The 16431-nt window shown below is 30.0% G+C and overlaps 2 protein-coding genes across 2 annotated transcripts; one reads left to right on the top strand and one right to left on the bottom strand.

Moving 5' to 3' along the window:
- Positions 1–2112: 2112 nt before the first annotated feature.
- On the bottom strand, positions 2113–4624 carry LOC108456538 (ADP-ribosylation factor GTPase-activating protein AGD7). Its single transcript, XM_017755088.2, has 3 exons — positions 3521–4624; positions 3346–3432; positions 2113–2856 (listed from the first exon to the last, which is right to left on the bottom strand). The coding sequence occupies exons 1-3, from the start codon at positions 4319–4321 to the stop codon at positions 2359–2361; spliced, it is 1386 nt and encodes a 461-aa protein (XP_017610577.1). The 5' UTR covers positions 4322–4624; the 3' UTR covers positions 2113–2358.
- A 4752-nt stretch (positions 4625–9376) lies between these two features.
- Positions 9377–14872, top strand: LOC108454068 (short-chain dehydrogenase TIC 32 B, chloroplastic). The gene is made up of 8 exons (XM_017752378.2): positions 9377–9663; positions 10771–11002; positions 11089–11168; positions 11275–11428; positions 11546–11624; positions 11847–11931; positions 14236–14282; positions 14429–14872. The coding sequence occupies exons 1-8, from the start codon at positions 9486–9488 to the stop codon at positions 14600–14602; spliced, it is 1029 nt and encodes a 342-aa protein (XP_017607867.2). The 5' UTR covers positions 9377–9485; the 3' UTR covers positions 14603–14872.
- Positions 14873–16431: the final 1559 nt, after the last annotated feature.

Raw genomic sequence — 16431 nt, forward strand, 5'->3', positions numbered from 1 at the left:
CTACTTGCTCTCCCCAAACTCGATCAACATAGCTTACTAACACATCTTGGAACCTCTTAGTACGAGACTGAGTTATAGGTCCTTATGGCAGCTCAACAGGTTCGGTGGCAACTTCCCTAGCTAAGGTCGTATCAAAAATTCTATCAATTTAATCCTCAAATACATGCAATTATATAATTTAATGATGATTATATATTATGAAAAAGTACAAAACGTAATAAGGTAAACAATACCCAAAGTCATCAAATTATTAGTAACTTTACATTTTGGTCACTCAACTTTAAAATGGTCAGTAAATTATTTGAAAGTTTTCATTTAAGTCAATGGGTTGTTAAATTCGCTATTGTATGGCCTTCTTTGTTTGCACCATATGCACCAATTGAAGCTCTTCTTCCCATTCTCTTCTACAATTCAACTTTTTTTTATAAAATAACTTTGAATGTCACAAATATGTGAACTAAAATCCAAATATCTTTCTACTTCGATATCTGACACTTACCGTCAGATCAACTTGGATCTAATGTATGTTGCTCTGCTCATCGATGGATACTGATCCACCGTATCAATCATCAAATCATCACTCGAAGCCCGTTAGTTGGACTTTTAGAAAAAGAAAACTTAACAACTTAATAACTTAAATGAAGACTTTTAAATAGTTTAGTGTCTAGTTTTGTAATTTTTTAAAATTAAGTGATTAAAATACAATCTTACTAATAATTTAGTGATTTTGAGTATAACTTGCCTAATATAATATTATTTATATATATTATGAAGAAATATTATTTATATTAGTTTAGGGTTATATTGCTCAAATTTTGAAAAAAAAAGTATTATATTATTTAATGACTCAATCAGTTCCTCGATCAATTGCAAAAAATACCCAGATTTCCCCTCAATTTCTCCACATCTTTCCTATGATTTCTCACAATATCTTCTTTCTTCTCGGTGGATGATAAAATTGAAACTCCATTGTCAGAACAGTCAAAACAAATATTTCTTTCACAATCTGGTGCCTTTGAGTTGTCATTTTCATTATCTTGACAGAAAGCTTTTGATGCTATTATAAAATATTAAAGTTGGTTAGAGTTTGGGTTTTTTGCAAAGGTTTTCATTGAAGTTGTATGACAAAATATATAATTGACTAAAAGCCTATAAAGCTAAGGATGAAAAGCAAAAAAAATTGTTAGCCAGGTTGAGAGAGAATAATATCCGAAATAGTATACATAAATATTGAGGATCAAATATATTATTATATCAGTTAAAAAAGTTACGTCATCATTTTCATTAAACATTTAATAGAGAGTGATCAAAATAGAAACAATTTAAAATGTTAATGATGAAATTGAAAATTTTATAATTTGGTGACCAAAACAAAAATACACTAACAGTTACAGGACTAATGGTATACTTTATCCTTTAAGAATTTATAATAATTAATTACGACTTTTCACCAAAATAATATATTTATATCATTTATTTACGTAAATAGTATGAAAGCAAAATTATTTACATATGAATGCTGCAGTGAAAACGGTGACTACACTAGGGGTTGATACCAAACCAGCACAATTTGTTGCGATTTGGGCAGACACAAAATTTTATCCCCCAAATCACCACTAGTAGTGTCGATCTAGGTGTAGGGGAAATTTTTTTATATCCCAATTCAATGGGTATATCTTGCTTGATTTTTGTAGCCTTTTTTCCCTTTAATTTTGACAAAAAACTAAACCCTACTTTCTTTCAAAGTCTAATTGTCGGATGATTTTTTTTTTTTGAGTTTAAAGGGTTTGAGTGTGATATTAAAGGGTTTTGGTTAGGCATTTATGGTGTTTGACGGGGATCTATTATGTTTTGTGGGGGAAGGGGGTTATGTGCTGATTTGACCTTGCACCTGGCATGGGCATATCTTGTCGCTACAGTTCTTGACCTAATAGCCACCAATGGTGTTGATTTGGTGCCAGACTGTACACCTCCAATTTTACTATAGCTTTCATATTTTTTGGGTACATAAATTTGGTGTCATATCATTTAAGTAAATAAAAATTACGTTTATATTATTTTGATAAAAATCCCAATTAATTAAAGTTCGTATAGATCCAAAACAATTTGGAATTTTTGAGTCGTGAAGAATGTTCCACTATTTTCAAAAACAACAACCTTACCTAAAAGTTACATGAGTAACATTTTTAAAAGAATAAGGGAAAAAGTGTTTGGTAAAGATTATGGATTTGATGAAAGCATCCATTTCGGTTATTGATGTGCAATTTTCTCAGCAGGTTTGCTAAGGTGGAAAAACGTTGTAATGTCCCTGAATGCGTCGTTCCGGTTTGTGGTAAGTACTTATGGCTGGCGCTGATATCATTGCAGTTCATTCAACCTGGACGTACATGTGTTTGATTTTCCATTTTGACCAACAGTTTCCTCATGGAATACAACATTATGGAAATTATCATATCCACTATCCTTTGCATCATTGTCCCAGGTAGCCCAATCATCATTGTTGTTAGAAGTGATAGTCACGTTTTCAGTATCTCCCTTCGTATTATTGTCTTTTGTACCACAGTTATCCCAATAACTTGAGCTATAAGAACTATGATTCCCATTAGAAAAGGATTCTCCTCTAGAAGTAGAATTACATCCTTTCTCTTGTTTAAACTCTTGATAATAACCATTATTCCGTTGCCAGTTATTGCTTTTTTGGGTCATTGCATCTTTAGTGAACCTCCCAACCTTTTGTGTTGCTAATGTCACTGCCCCTTTCATGACTCCCCATGTTTTATGGCCAAACTTACTTGTTTTTGTAGTAACAACATGAACAGTTTGGTGAACCTTTGTGTCACAGCTACCTTCCTTCGCCTGCATAAAGAAGACTTCATCATGCTCTACGGTATGTAATTTCAAATCCCCGAAACTTATAAATACAAGAAAAAATCCATCATGTTATAAACTATAACATCAACATGTATTTTCGTAAGGTATTAATGCCAGGCAAACGAGTTTTACTTGAAAGTTATGAAAGACACTGCTCTAGGACATGAAGCTCTAATGATAGGATAACTAAATGTGGAATTTGATTGTTCATCATGAATTTTGTACAAAATCATATATAAGGATGAACAATTTATGAAACAATATAAATTTAAATATGATTAGCTAAAAGTTGATGAGCACACGGAAATTATTAAAGGAAAGTTGAATCCACAATGTATATATCTCATACATCGCATTTATGTGTAAAATTATAATTGAACAACTGAGAATATCATTCTTTACTCAATGTAAGAAATCAACTTTAGACACCAAACACAACAGAGATCTAAATAATATAAAATTTCCCAAAGATACCTTCGAGGATAACTCCTTTCCTATTTGGACGGCATTTGCAGTTGTTTGAGCTGCGGAAGTAGCCACCATAGATAACTTCCAAACCCCCTACATCAAACAAATATTTCACCAATAACTAATAATTATCATCATAAAAAAAAAAAAGGAATGAATGAAAATAATATAATATGTTAACCTGAGACATAACAGAGAGGACATCCCCATGAGACTTATTTTTCTTATGGCTAAGCTTATGATTCGATCCAAACCCAACAAATTTCCCTCCTTGTGAAGGTGGTAGCTTTTCGGACTTGGGTTCATTCCTCGCAAAACAATTATGGCTATGTGCCACCGAAGCCTCCAATTGAGGTTGCATGTAAATATCCTCCGTGGACCTCGACCTAATCGGAACAACTCTTCTACTACAACGACTCATCTGTCCTCTTAAATCACTCATTGATTGGTTCCTCCTCAAATCGCTTGAAGACCTAAACGAATCATCACAGTCCCAACTAGCCCACCCTCCATTATCATTCCCGTAACTACTACCTTTGCCACAGTCATCGCTATCGCTCAATGACGACTTTTTGTGACTGCCATCCCCATTGAGAGTCTCTCTCACAAGGGCTGGATCTTGCCAGGGGCGGCCCTCGGCTAGTGCTTGGATCCGATCGCGATACACACCAGCGGCATTGGAATTGTATTTGGTAACAATATCGGTTTCTTTAGGAATCCCATATTGAGCTAAAAAAGAATTGAGTCTCTCATTACCGCCCGACTCCATTTTCTTGATCTGGATCTCGGACCATGAATCCATGGTAACAGATCGAACGAAGGAGATGTGGACACCTAAGCCACGGTGCTTACCGGAGCATTCCAAGCACATGAAAACACCGTAGGAAACAGAAGCCCATGTGGGATTTCTTTGGCTACAATCGACGCACGTTTTGTTACCTGGCTGTGATTGGAGGACGCTTAACCGTCTCATTGCGACCATTTTCTCTTTTCTTTTTTGTGCCGGATCGGAACAAAACTCAAATTCTGTGAGAGGAAAAAGATTAAAGAATTTGAGTGTAGAAAAGAAAAGAGAAATAATGGAAGACTAAATTTTGATTAGGGACCGTGAAGACATATTAAAGGAATGGGGTGCAAGCAATGGTGGAGATGACTGACTAATGAGTTATGTGTTGCAATACGCAATTTGGGGGGTAGGGGTATGAATTTTCTTATTTTAACAGTAACACATGTCGTTCCTTTGAGATTTGTTGCCCATTCCTCCTTGGAGCTTGGCGTGGCGGGTGTTGCAGGTCTATCTGGAAAGGGATTTAAAATATTACGATAATTGATGTTTTAATTTACTTAATTTAGCACAAATCTTTTTTCCATATAAATTTAGCACTACTCTACTCTATCACTTAAAACTCATTAATTGAGTTAGTGTCACGGGTTAATCACACACCAACTTAGTTAAAAAAGTACTAAAATATACATATAGTAAGATATAAAGCACATGCCGATTATATTAGCATAGCCTTAAATTTACCATTCAACCAAAGTTTTTTTTTTTTAATTTTAATTATATTACGTACACTTTATTACCTTAATCAATTGTATATATTAATTACCAATATTGTTAACGAGTTGACATTACAAATTAACTCAACACTAAATCAAGATTGATGACAATATATTGATAAACAATTGTATTCGTTTATTATTTTTAATCTGATATTTTTATGTGTTTAAATTTCGCTTTTACTTACAAATTAATCTATTTTTTCATTTTATTATCTTAAATATTTTACGTGTTATTATTATTAATTAGGTTTAAACCATATGTTTTTGTTGATGAAGAATCAAACAAGGGAACGTGATGGTATGACGGTTCATCTAGCTTAAGGTCAGGCGGAGAGCCACTATGCCAGGTGGGGTAAGAGTGGCCGAAAGGTTGTTAGTGACAGAGAGAGAATCGGGATTGAGAGAGAGAAAGAAAGAGAATCCCCCGGTTTATATATTCTAAAGTAGGATATTGAAGTGTCATGTTTCACTATCTTATTGATAATTGTAGGGTAAGATAATAAGTTGTTCTGTGATAGTTAACCTAAACTAAATAATGATGAAAGTTGGCATCATAAATGTTGGTTACTCACTTGATTTAACAGTAGAGAAGTTAATTCCAAGAAAATCTTTGAATGAGATTTTCTAAAAGGGCAACCATATGGAAGATAATTCCTAAGAGTGATTTTGAAGAGTGGGGACCTAAAAGTTGTATATGAGGAGTAGGGAGCCTTCCTTCCTAATCATTCCCTCACGTAAGTGAAATTCATTTATGAATAAATCAGATAGGCATCCCAATTCCACTTTTGAGTCAACATGTGGACCAATTCTTTGAATGTTTTATTTAAAAGAAGCCAAAAACTAACATTTCATTTCAAGCAAACAAAATCAAGATGTTAATCCATGTGCACATTATTTCTCTTAAATTCTCATTTAAAATTTAAATAAAAATTAATATAATCACTTTTTAATTGTCACACCATGTTTGGCAGTATGTTTTTTTTTAATTTTTAAATTTTTTTTATTTACTGAGAGTATGGTGATCATGTCCTTCTCTATGTCACCACCAAATAAAAAAATAATTTGAGTTTTAAAAAATAAAAATCACATAAAAAAAAGTCCAACATAATAAAAGTGATGACACCAATCTATTTTGCTCCACCACTATTCTACCATTGGTTACGTTAAATATATTGACAACTCTCTAAAATTTATTTTCTGCCCCACGAAAATACTAGTATTAAAGGTGGGTATTTATATAGGTGGCACTAAATAGATTGGCAAGACCCAAATAATTGATTTTTTTTTTTAATTCTAACAACCAATGATTGGCTGATGTGGCAAGTGAGTGACGTCAATTTCTTTGGCTCCATCCATTTTTACTATTCATTTTAGATTATTTACGTACATAATAAAAAAATTGGTCATTTTTATAATTAATAAAAAATTCGAGTTATTTTTATGAAAAATCTGCTTTAACCATTAATCGAACCGAAAATTTTTCAAAAATAATTAACAAAACTTAAATATTTTGGTTAATTCCACAATTAATCAAATTAACCAAAATTTACATGTTTTTTTATTTTTAAAACAATTATAAAACATATCAAATAAAAATAAATTGATAATGTGCATTTAATCGAATTATTCAAATTATTCGAACTATCCGAACTATCCGAATTAACCGAATTAACATGTAATATATAATAGCCTAAGACATATAATATATAATATTATTTATTAAGTTCGGTTAATTTAGTTAATTCAATTAATTACCCGATTTCAAATTGATTTAACCGTTAACCGAAATTCTAAAAAAAATTTAACCGACCTCTGACCGAACTAGATCAATTAACTGACCGATTAATCGAATTAGATCAATTCAATCAATTAATTCAATTTTAACCGAAGTTTAAACACCCCTAGATTTGGTGTTTTTTTATGATGGAAATGTTACTTTTTAATGTTTGGTATGTTAGAATCGTAAAGTTCTAATATAAAATTTAATAAATCAAGATTTGTCATGTTAGATTATTAATAATAAGACTAACTGCAAAAACGTACCTAAATTTATTGATATCTTCAAAGCTTCAAATCTTGAGGTTTTGATCTTCCAAATTAACACGCAAGTATTTTAGATAATGGTGGCTCTCTCATTTCTGAAAGTGAGATGTCAAAAAAATGATGTATCTGTAATTTGAGAACCATAACCTTAATATATAACATTTGCACATTAACATTAATCTCTAATCGGCTAATCATCAAATATAAATTAGTTACTAGAATATCTACATACATTTGACCCATAGTTTATTTAATAACTAAAGCTCGATAAGTCTTAACCAAATTATATCGCTTTTAATTTAGGTTAACTTTTATGATAGTAAATAATGTGTAATTATTCTTATTATATATATATATGTGATGTCTATATTTTTTAAGAAATACGCTAGAAAATATTTATTAAAATCTTAAAAAGTTATATTCACATGTTAGGTTCACTAAATAATTTCCAGAAAACTTGATGATAATTTTCGAAGAATGTTGTTGCATTTTAATATTTTCAATGATTTTATTAATAATAAATATTTTTATTAATTATGTATTAATAATATTTTAATTGATAGTTTTAAAATTTTCTTTTTAATTTATAGTTCTACTCGAGACTAATATATTTCGAAATCTTTACATTAGGATATATATATTGGAAAGTTGAAATGCCATGTACGAATTTTAATTAATTTCATTCCCAACTTTTTCATGGATAGTACAGTTTGTGATACATTGGGTGTGAGTGGTTGAGATTAAAGAGACCAGCTTTATTATTATGAAGTTTTGTCCTGTGAATTTTTCTAATAATATTTATTTGGTATTCAAGTTTTATATTTTTTAATGTAATAATTGCATTATTTTTTTTGTCTAATATGGTACTTGTATTTAAAAAAGTTATATTTTATGATACCTAAAAATAATTGTGCTAATCTTTTAGTGTTTAATTCAATTTTAAGGTTGATTTAATGGAAGTCATTTACTAATATTATTAGGTTTGATTTTTTTATAATTTTGTTAATAAAGTAAATTTAGTGTTAATTATAAATTTGTTTAATTTATCAAATACAGTTCAACAAATATGATTTAATTCGGGTTTTAAGTTTAGTTTGGTGAAAGTTAATTGCTGATATTATTAGCTAATTAAGAATTTCTGTCAAACAATTCTAAAAGCTGAATTAAATACTAAAAGTTAACATTGTTACCTATAAGTACCAAAATTTATAATTTTGTCAAATATATATACCACATTGGATAAAAAATAACACAAATGTCACATTAAAAAAGTGTTATACTTAGAGATCAAATAATATATTAATATTTTTTTACTTCTCATTTATATAGAAAAATAACTCTCACCACTTATCAAGAGAACCACTTTGCATTCAACTCAAACAGCGCTGTCATAATATAAATGCAGTATCCAATTACCTTTCGAATCAGGACTATGAGCTGCTTTGCGTTGTCCAAGAGAATGCTGCTTAAGCGCTCTAAAATATTATTTTGCCCAGCTTATCGAAAACCTAATAGTCTTAGCAGAGTTCCAAGTAAATTGAAAGACCGGACCAAAGAACCCTACATTAAGCGACCACGTTGAAGAAATAGTATGGACTGAAAAGAAAGAAAGAAATATGCACAAATTAATGTTTAAAATAAAGGAAAAAAATTAATTCTATGATTAAGAAATGAAATTAAATACGATACGATATGATTTTTTTTTTTTTGTTTAGAAAAAGTGAGAAAGTTCTGGAACTTCATTAACCAAGGATGTAAAAGCCATTTAATACAAAATAAATGTCATCATCAACGAAACTACATCCGACTAACTACCCTAGATTAGTACTAAGATTTATTATATATAGAATAACATTCTCTCTTTTTCTTTTTGAACGAACATTCTAATTTTTTCTATTACTATAATTTAAGAAAATTACGATTTTGTTTATTATATTTCCTTAATTAATTATTATAGGCCTTTTCATTATTTAATTATTTATTAATTTAGGAAATGTACAACATTTTGTCTGTCTTACATTGTTTTTTGTTCTTTTATTTTCATAATCACCTTGCTGCTTTTTCATCATTAATAATAATAAAAAATTACTAGATTATATTGTATTTTCTCAATGAAATTATGTCAGCTAAACCAAACAACATTTTAATACAAAATTAAACATGGATAAAGTAATTTAAAATTATAATTTTATTAATAAAGGTAATTACGTATTCTGAATTCCAAACAAACTATAAGCTAAGAAAAGGAAAAAGTTGGAGGAAAAATGGTGTGAAATTTTGTTTCCTTTACAAGTTAGAGCTGAAACAACCCATCTTCCTAATTGATTAGAGTAAGTGAGAGAGAGCTCACAAACTCATTACAGTGGCTCTAACCTCCAACCAAATATTAATAAAAAGACAAATGCATAACGACTCATGGATCCATAGGTTTATAAAAGATGATAGATGGGTCGTTGAGAGTAATTACTTATCACTGCTCTACACCGACTTAGAATACCATACAGCTACGTATGAAGCACCCCCAATTACTATAAATATTAATGCACCCCATTCCCCTTATTTCTCAATCCTCCTCCTCTTTTGTTGTGAAGAAAAAAATGGTTGGTGTGTTTAGGTTAGTGAGTGGGTATCCGGGACCAAGTGGCTTTGGTTCAGCCTCCACCGCCCAAGAGGTTACCGAAGGGATTGATGGAACCAACTTGACTGCTCTAGTTACCGGTCATCGCCTCTCTCTTCTTCATTTTTTTGCAATTTTCACATCATATCCTCTCTAGCTTCCATGCTTTTACTTTTATATATTTTTTTCCTTCTTACCACTTTTTCTCACACACATATAGACTGTCATTTTGTTAAAAGTGTGCTTGAAATAGATTAAAACTTGCATTTCCATCCATAACAAGGTATTTCATTTCTCTATTATACTCAACCCAGAGATTCTCTTTTTTAGCAAAAAGGATTGTTCACAAATCCAGGATTTGTGTCAAGATGATCACTTTATTTGTAATTCAATCTTATTCGTAAACAAACAATTAAACTTTGCGCAGAAACACAAGGACGACGATCACATAACTCTGTCCTAACCAAACAAACATCTTCGCCCTAGGGATTTAGTTATTATAATCTAATTTCACATAATTTGTCAGCTTTACTGTTTTTATTGGTTTTTTATTTGTTTTTTAGTTCAAATCACTAACAGTCTTACCAATTTTGTCCGTTGACTGATGAGAAATTTTTTAATGGTGATAATGATTTTGATAAATACATATATCATTAATATGAACACGAATAAATTATTGAGTTATACTGAATTTAAATATAAAAATAAATTCTCAAAAATAATGCAAACACAAATCCGTCGTGGTCATAATTCAACCCTGTATATATTTATTTGTTCCTCTGTCTAGTTTGTACTATGATATTGTACAATTATTTTTTTGGATAAGTTGCGTCCTGCCTCCCTACAAAGTGATCAGTGATCAGGTATCGAAATTAAATGATATGTTTTACGATTTAATAGTTTATATTTTTATAAAATTGAAAGAATTAAATTAAAATTTTATTATTTTTAAAGGTTAAAATATAATAATATTATTATTAATTTAAAATACCTAAGTAAAAAAAATTATATTTTAGAGGTCACGGTATTTGCGACTGCTCCCCCAGTTCTCGACGTCGTTTTTACATATCATTCTGTTCTGTGCTGTTAGAAAAGTGTTGTCTTACTTGAGTTCTTGTAGGCTCGCTGTCTTTGAATGTGACGAGTGAAGACTCGTTAAATCACTACACAAAGTGTAAATTATTGAAGTTGTTTTTTTGAAAATGAAGGAGGAGCAAGTGGAATTGGGTTGGAAACTTCTAGAGTATTGGCTCTTCGTGGAGTCCACGTCATCATCGGTGCAAGGAACATGAAAGCCGCGAATGAAGCAAAGAACAAAATTGTTAGAGAGAACACAAGAGCCCGTATAGATGTTCTGGAGCTGGATCTTTGCTCTACTAGTTCAATCAGAGCATTTGCCGACAATTTCATTGCTCTTCATCTTCCTCTTAATATCTTAATGTAAACCAAAAAACCCTCTGAAACCTCAATCTACTCTCTTTTATTTTATTTGAGGATTCATGACAGGATTTTTCAACCTTTCTCAGAAACAATGCTGGCATCATGTTTTGTCCCTTTCAGCTTTCTCAAGATGGAATAGAGGTGCAGCTTGCAACTAATCATATAGGTAAGAATTTAACCACATATGATGATACATAGTTTATCATTTTAAATTATGTCTGGTTCAATAACAATCTATTTCAACAGCCCAGTATTAATCTTTTATTTTTCAGGACATTTCCTCTTAACAAACCTTCTACTGGACACAATGAAGAACACAGTTAAAGCAACAGGGATCCAAGGAAGGATTGTCAACTTATCATCAATAGCTCACCACTACTGTTATTATAAAGGGATCCGATTTCATAAGATCAATCACAAACAAGGGTATGCAAACTGTTGATTAATTATTTTGATATAATGAATGACCAATAAATTGTTCAACAACTATGCATTTTAATTTAATAGACTTTTCATTATTAATGGTTAATTATTTTCTCACAGATACAGTGAGAAAAGAGCATATGGGCAGTCCAAATTAGCTAATATATTGCATGCCAATGAACTCTCTCGTCGGTTGCAGGTGAAACTTGAAAAAGGTTTATTATTTGTTTATTTCTCATTGAAGAATCATGGTATGAGTAACCATAAACTGAACATCCATGATTTTTCAAGGTTTTGTTTTTTCTTTTTTTAAAGAAGAAGAAAGATTGAGGTTGATGAATGAATTATTTTGATATAATGAATGACCAATAAATTTGGGCGGCCAAAGTTGTTGAACAATTTGATTATTTATGACACGTAGGAGGAGGGTGTGAACATCACAGTTAATTCGGTTCACCCGGGATTGATTATGACGCCTCTGTTTAGACACTCCGCTGCTCTGATGAGTATGTTCACGTTACTTCCTTCTTCTTTTTCCCGACAATCATTAATTTATTTTCACTTAATGATTTGACCTCTACATGCTTTTGTTGGTATCCTATTTTTTAATTTTACCCTTTAAAAATATTGTTTTATTTTAACCCAAACTAATAGTATAATGCCGCATTGCATTTTTAAATGGAAAATATATAAATTATAATAAACAACTTTAAAATTTTATCCTTTCAAAAATTTTATAAAATATATATGGAATCTAAATTTATGTTTCAATTAAAAATAAAAAATTTAAATTTTCTTTATATAAATTAAAAATCATCCATCTTTTAAAGTTTCAAATTAAATCTAATAGGGTGAATGGCCATCATGCTCTACTGCCACTCATCAGTCATCATTTGAATCCCAATTTCATTACTATCTTATTTTCTAGTTCAGTAGAACAACGGGAGTCTCTAAAATTTAATGTCGTTACAAAGCGTGATTCTGTTCTTGTTAGGTCAAAATTTACACTGAATTAAAAAAATTGAACAGCAATTTGAATTTGACCTCCTTAGATTAAATTATTAAATTAAAATTATTAAATAAATTAAAATTAAAAAATTTAAGAATTAAAGGGGTCAGTCAAAATAAGGTATGTTAATTAATCAAATGTCCAACTGGTCACCACGTCTGTATTGTAAATATGCGGTTACGAATAATCTAGCCAAAGTAATAGTAGAAAAACTCCAATCATTTCAATTTATTTGAAAGGAGAAAATGACTCTGTCTTGTCTATATTTGTTTTTTCTTAAAAGAAGATTACATTTTCCTTTTTTTAGATTTACAAATAAATCTCGAAACTTCAACATTAAATTAGAATATCATTAAATTGTCTTAAATTTTATCATATTGTTCCCCTTTTCATAAACTTCTCTTTCTTTGGATCAATCAAACAATACCTACAACACTCTAATTCTTGCATTGGCTGAAATTGATATGGTGATTTCTAGAATGATGTTTTTTGTTGGGCAAGGAATGAGTAAATAAGAGATAATTTAATTTAATTTTAGTAAATATATTTTTATGTAAATAAAAAGAGTAAGTTTATTTTATAAATGTAACACCATGTGGGATTTTCTAGTTGGTTCTTTTAATATAAATTAAATTTTGGTCTAAAAGCTATAACGGAATAATACTTTGTATCAAGTTGTACCAAGAAGAAATTTAAGTGTCAAAGTAAGGGCAAATAGTGAATTAGACCTATTCCATTACTTACATCAAATTCTAGATTTTCTGTCAACCAAATTTTAACCCACACAAGTTATATATTGTCAATGGTTTAAATATGTAAGAGCATTTCTATTAATTTAGTTTTAATCTTTAAAAGTATATAAAAATTTTAAAAATAAATAAAATTTTATATTTAAAATAAAAATCTTAATAATATTTAAAAATTACAAAGTTTTATAGAAGTTTTCAAAAATTTGAAAAAAATCTTTAATTTAAAACGAATAAAAATTCATCTAAAAGAATTTAAAAATTATAAAAAAATCCAAAATTAAAAGTATTAATTACTTCTTGAATGGTAATATTCATTTAGTTTATATTAAAATAGGATTTCGACAAATACTTTTTAATTTAATTATTTAAACTCGATTTAATACTCATTTGATGTTTAAACTTTGGAAAGGACTTATTACTATTAAGAAGTAAATAGCATTTAAAAAAAAATTGGAACTTTCCTATATTTTTAAATGTACTTTCTAAAAGAACTTATAGTATTTATGTTATTTTTAGAATTTTTTATACAAAATCTATAAACTTTCAATTTTTATACTTTTAAATAATAATGATTAAATTGACAAAAGCCATAGATTAAGTTTCTCTGATTTTTTATAATTACAAAATTAAGTGAAGGGATCAAAGAATTTAAAATGAAAAAAATACATGTTTAAAAAGATTAATGTATAATAACTAAATTAAATTTAAAATTTAAAAAGATTACAAGAACCTTACTACCTTTGAACTTGTTTTAATAGGTTAAATCATGTTTTCATTCATCCCTTTACTGTATCTAAGTTGAAGATATAGTTATTGAAATTATAATTTTACCTTAAACCCTAAATTACTAATCATGAAAATTGTCATTAGTGATTTAAAGAAAAACTCAAAAAAAAGTTATTTATTAAAAGGCTATTCAAACTCATGATGTTAGACTCTTTTTTTTTTTTTAATGAGAATTTTTGGGTAAGTAAAAATTTATTCATAATTTTGTACTTAATGGTGCAATTTACCCTTATCTTTTTACCAACTCTACTTTATATCGCCTGCAGAACTTTTGAAGTTCTTCAGTTTCTTTCTCTGGAAGAACGTTCCTCAGGTAACAACAACCCTATGTTATTTCAGAGTATTCAGTTTGCCTACATTGAAACCCATGAAACAGTTTGTTTGTGTAATGTTTTTCAACTTCAAAATGGGAATCTTCAACTGATTTGTCCTCTTTGGTTGTGTATCGATAATCATCAGGGGGCAGCTACGACGTGCTACGTCGCGCTCCACCCGCGACTCAATGGGGTGACCGGAAAATACTTTGCGGACTGCAATGAGATGAGACCAAGTTCATATGCTAGAAATGAGTCCTTGGGAAGGGAGCTTTGGGAATTCAGTAACAAATTGATTAGCTCAGTTTCAGAACCTTAACTCAGATCATCACCTCTCTTTCCAAATGGCAAAAAAAAAAAAAAAATTGCACTTACGTATTTTCACATTAAATGGGGTTTCCTCCATGGCATGGCATGAATGAAGGGATGATTTTCAGCATGGGAAATCTTGAAGCATAATAATAAGCTTAAAGTGCCTTTTACTTTCTCGTTTTCGTGTTAATGGCATCATACTATCATAGTAGTTGGTTTCCTAATATGTGTGAATTTTCAGTGTTTCAAAGGAATAAAATTCTTTCTATATTATTCATATTAGTTTATTTTATACGGATTAATTATTGTATGTATATATCATTTTAATTATATTATAATCATATTATTCAATATACATATTCTTACTAAGATGACCTTGTAAAAAGGTGTTGTTAACATCAACATGATGGAGGGATCAACAACGACTTACTGCAAGATTATGAACAAGATGGATGATGATTGGTTCGGTTATTGGACTAAAGGTATCATGATAATCAACTCTTGGACGTTGATGAAACTCCTTTGCAATTAACCGTGCCTTGTACCCGTCAATGAAACCATAAGAATTATGTTTAACTCGAAAAATTCACTTACAATTCACTACATTTTAATTAGAATCAGATGACACAAGCTCTCAAGTACCATTCCGAACAAGAGCATCATATTCTTCCGACATCGCATCACACCATTTTGGTTCTTTCAAAGCTTGAGTTATTGTTGTGGGTTCAAGGTCATGCGATTTGGATAATTGAGTATAAAAATTTAGTTTTTGAATAGGTTTATGAATGTTGGCTTTTGCTCTGGTTTGCATTGGATGGTTTGGTCGTGGTGTATTTTGGGTAGGTTGAGGGATAGGTGGTAAGGGATTTGTAGTGGAGATCAGTGAGATGGATTGGATTTGAGAGTCATTTATGGGGTGGTGGGAAATGGTTGTTTGGTTTATCACGGTAGAGATTGTGCTGGAGCTTCAAATTGGGGCAGTTGGGTGTTGACTTCAAATGATGATATGCATGATGGTAGAATGTTGACATGTATTAGTGATGGAAAAGGAGACATGTTAAAATGAGTCAAAGTGGAAATTTATGGAGTGTGTCTCGTATTTTTAGTTAAACCAGAGTCAAAACAAAGGCGACAACGCGCAAGAATTCAAGTGATGTTGCAATGACGCAAAACCAATCGAAACGCAAAGCAGAGGCGCAATAAGGAGACTCTTGACGTCGCAATGATTTCCCCAATTAAAGCAATTAAGCTCAATAATGTTATTTTTCTCAGTTAAACTCTGATTATACCAAGGATATTTTAGTATGCTTAGAACTCTAATCTTAACTTATAAAAAGGGTCGTAGTAACCCTATAATATACTTCTTTTAACAAAAAGATTAAAAGAAGATCAAGAGAGAGTTTTGAGAGAACTTTTAGAGAATTTTATATTTTAACCGAAGAGCTTTATTTTCAGGGTTAGAGTTTGCTTTGATTGTCTTCACCTTGTACTCCTCGATTATTTGCTTATTTAGTGAAATCTCCTTGGCCCGTAATTTTTTATCTTTTTTATTAGAGGAGTTTTTCCATGTAAATTTGTATGCTCAATTTCTATATTCTTTCTTTTTCGTTGTTTATAAGGATCGATCCCCTACGAAAATTAAGTCTTAGTATAAAATTCTATTTAATATATTTCTTAATATTAAGTACAAAATATGATTATATTGATTGATAAATGTATTTTTTTAAATTTCAACCGTAAAATATTTAAAGGATAAAATTAAAAGAAATAAAATAAAAGAAGTAGAAAAATCTACATTAAATGATAAGTAGTTCTTTATTTACTTATCATTTTCTA

This window comes from Gossypium arboreum, chromosome 9 (genome assembly GCF_025698485.1).
Source record: "Gossypium arboreum isolate Shixiya-1 chromosome 9, ASM2569848v2, whole genome shotgun sequence".
Taxonomy (NCBI): domain Eukaryota; kingdom Viridiplantae; phylum Streptophyta; class Magnoliopsida; order Malvales; family Malvaceae; genus Gossypium; species Gossypium arboreum.

Excerpts from the sequence above, each read along its gene's own strand:
- LOC108456538 (XM_017755088.2), bottom strand. The coding sequence starts at position 4,321 with ATGGTCGCAATGAGACGGTTAAGCGTCCTCCAATCACAGCCAGGTAAC. Across the intron at positions 3,433-3,520 it reads TCCTCTCTGTTATGTCTCAG|GGGGTTTGGAAGTTATCTAT; the intron begins GTTAACATATTA and ends TGTTTGATGTAG. Across the intron at positions 2,857-3,345 it reads GAAAGGAGTTATCCTCGAAG|GCGAAGGAAGGTAGCTGTGA; the intron begins GTATCTTTGGGA and ends TTCTTTATGCAG.
- LOC108454068 (XM_017752378.2), top strand. The coding sequence starts at position 9,486 with ATGCACCCCATTCCCCTTATTTCTCAATCCTCCTCCTCTTTTGTTGTG. Across the intron at positions 9,664-10,770 it reads CTTGACTGCTCTAGTTACCG|GAGGAGCAAGTGGAATTGGG; the intron begins GTCATCGCCTCT and ends TTGAAAATGAAG. Across the intron at positions 11,625-11,846 it reads AACTCTCTCGTCGGTTGCAG|GAGGAGGGTGTGAACATCAC; the intron begins GTGAAACTTGAA and ends TATGACACGTAG.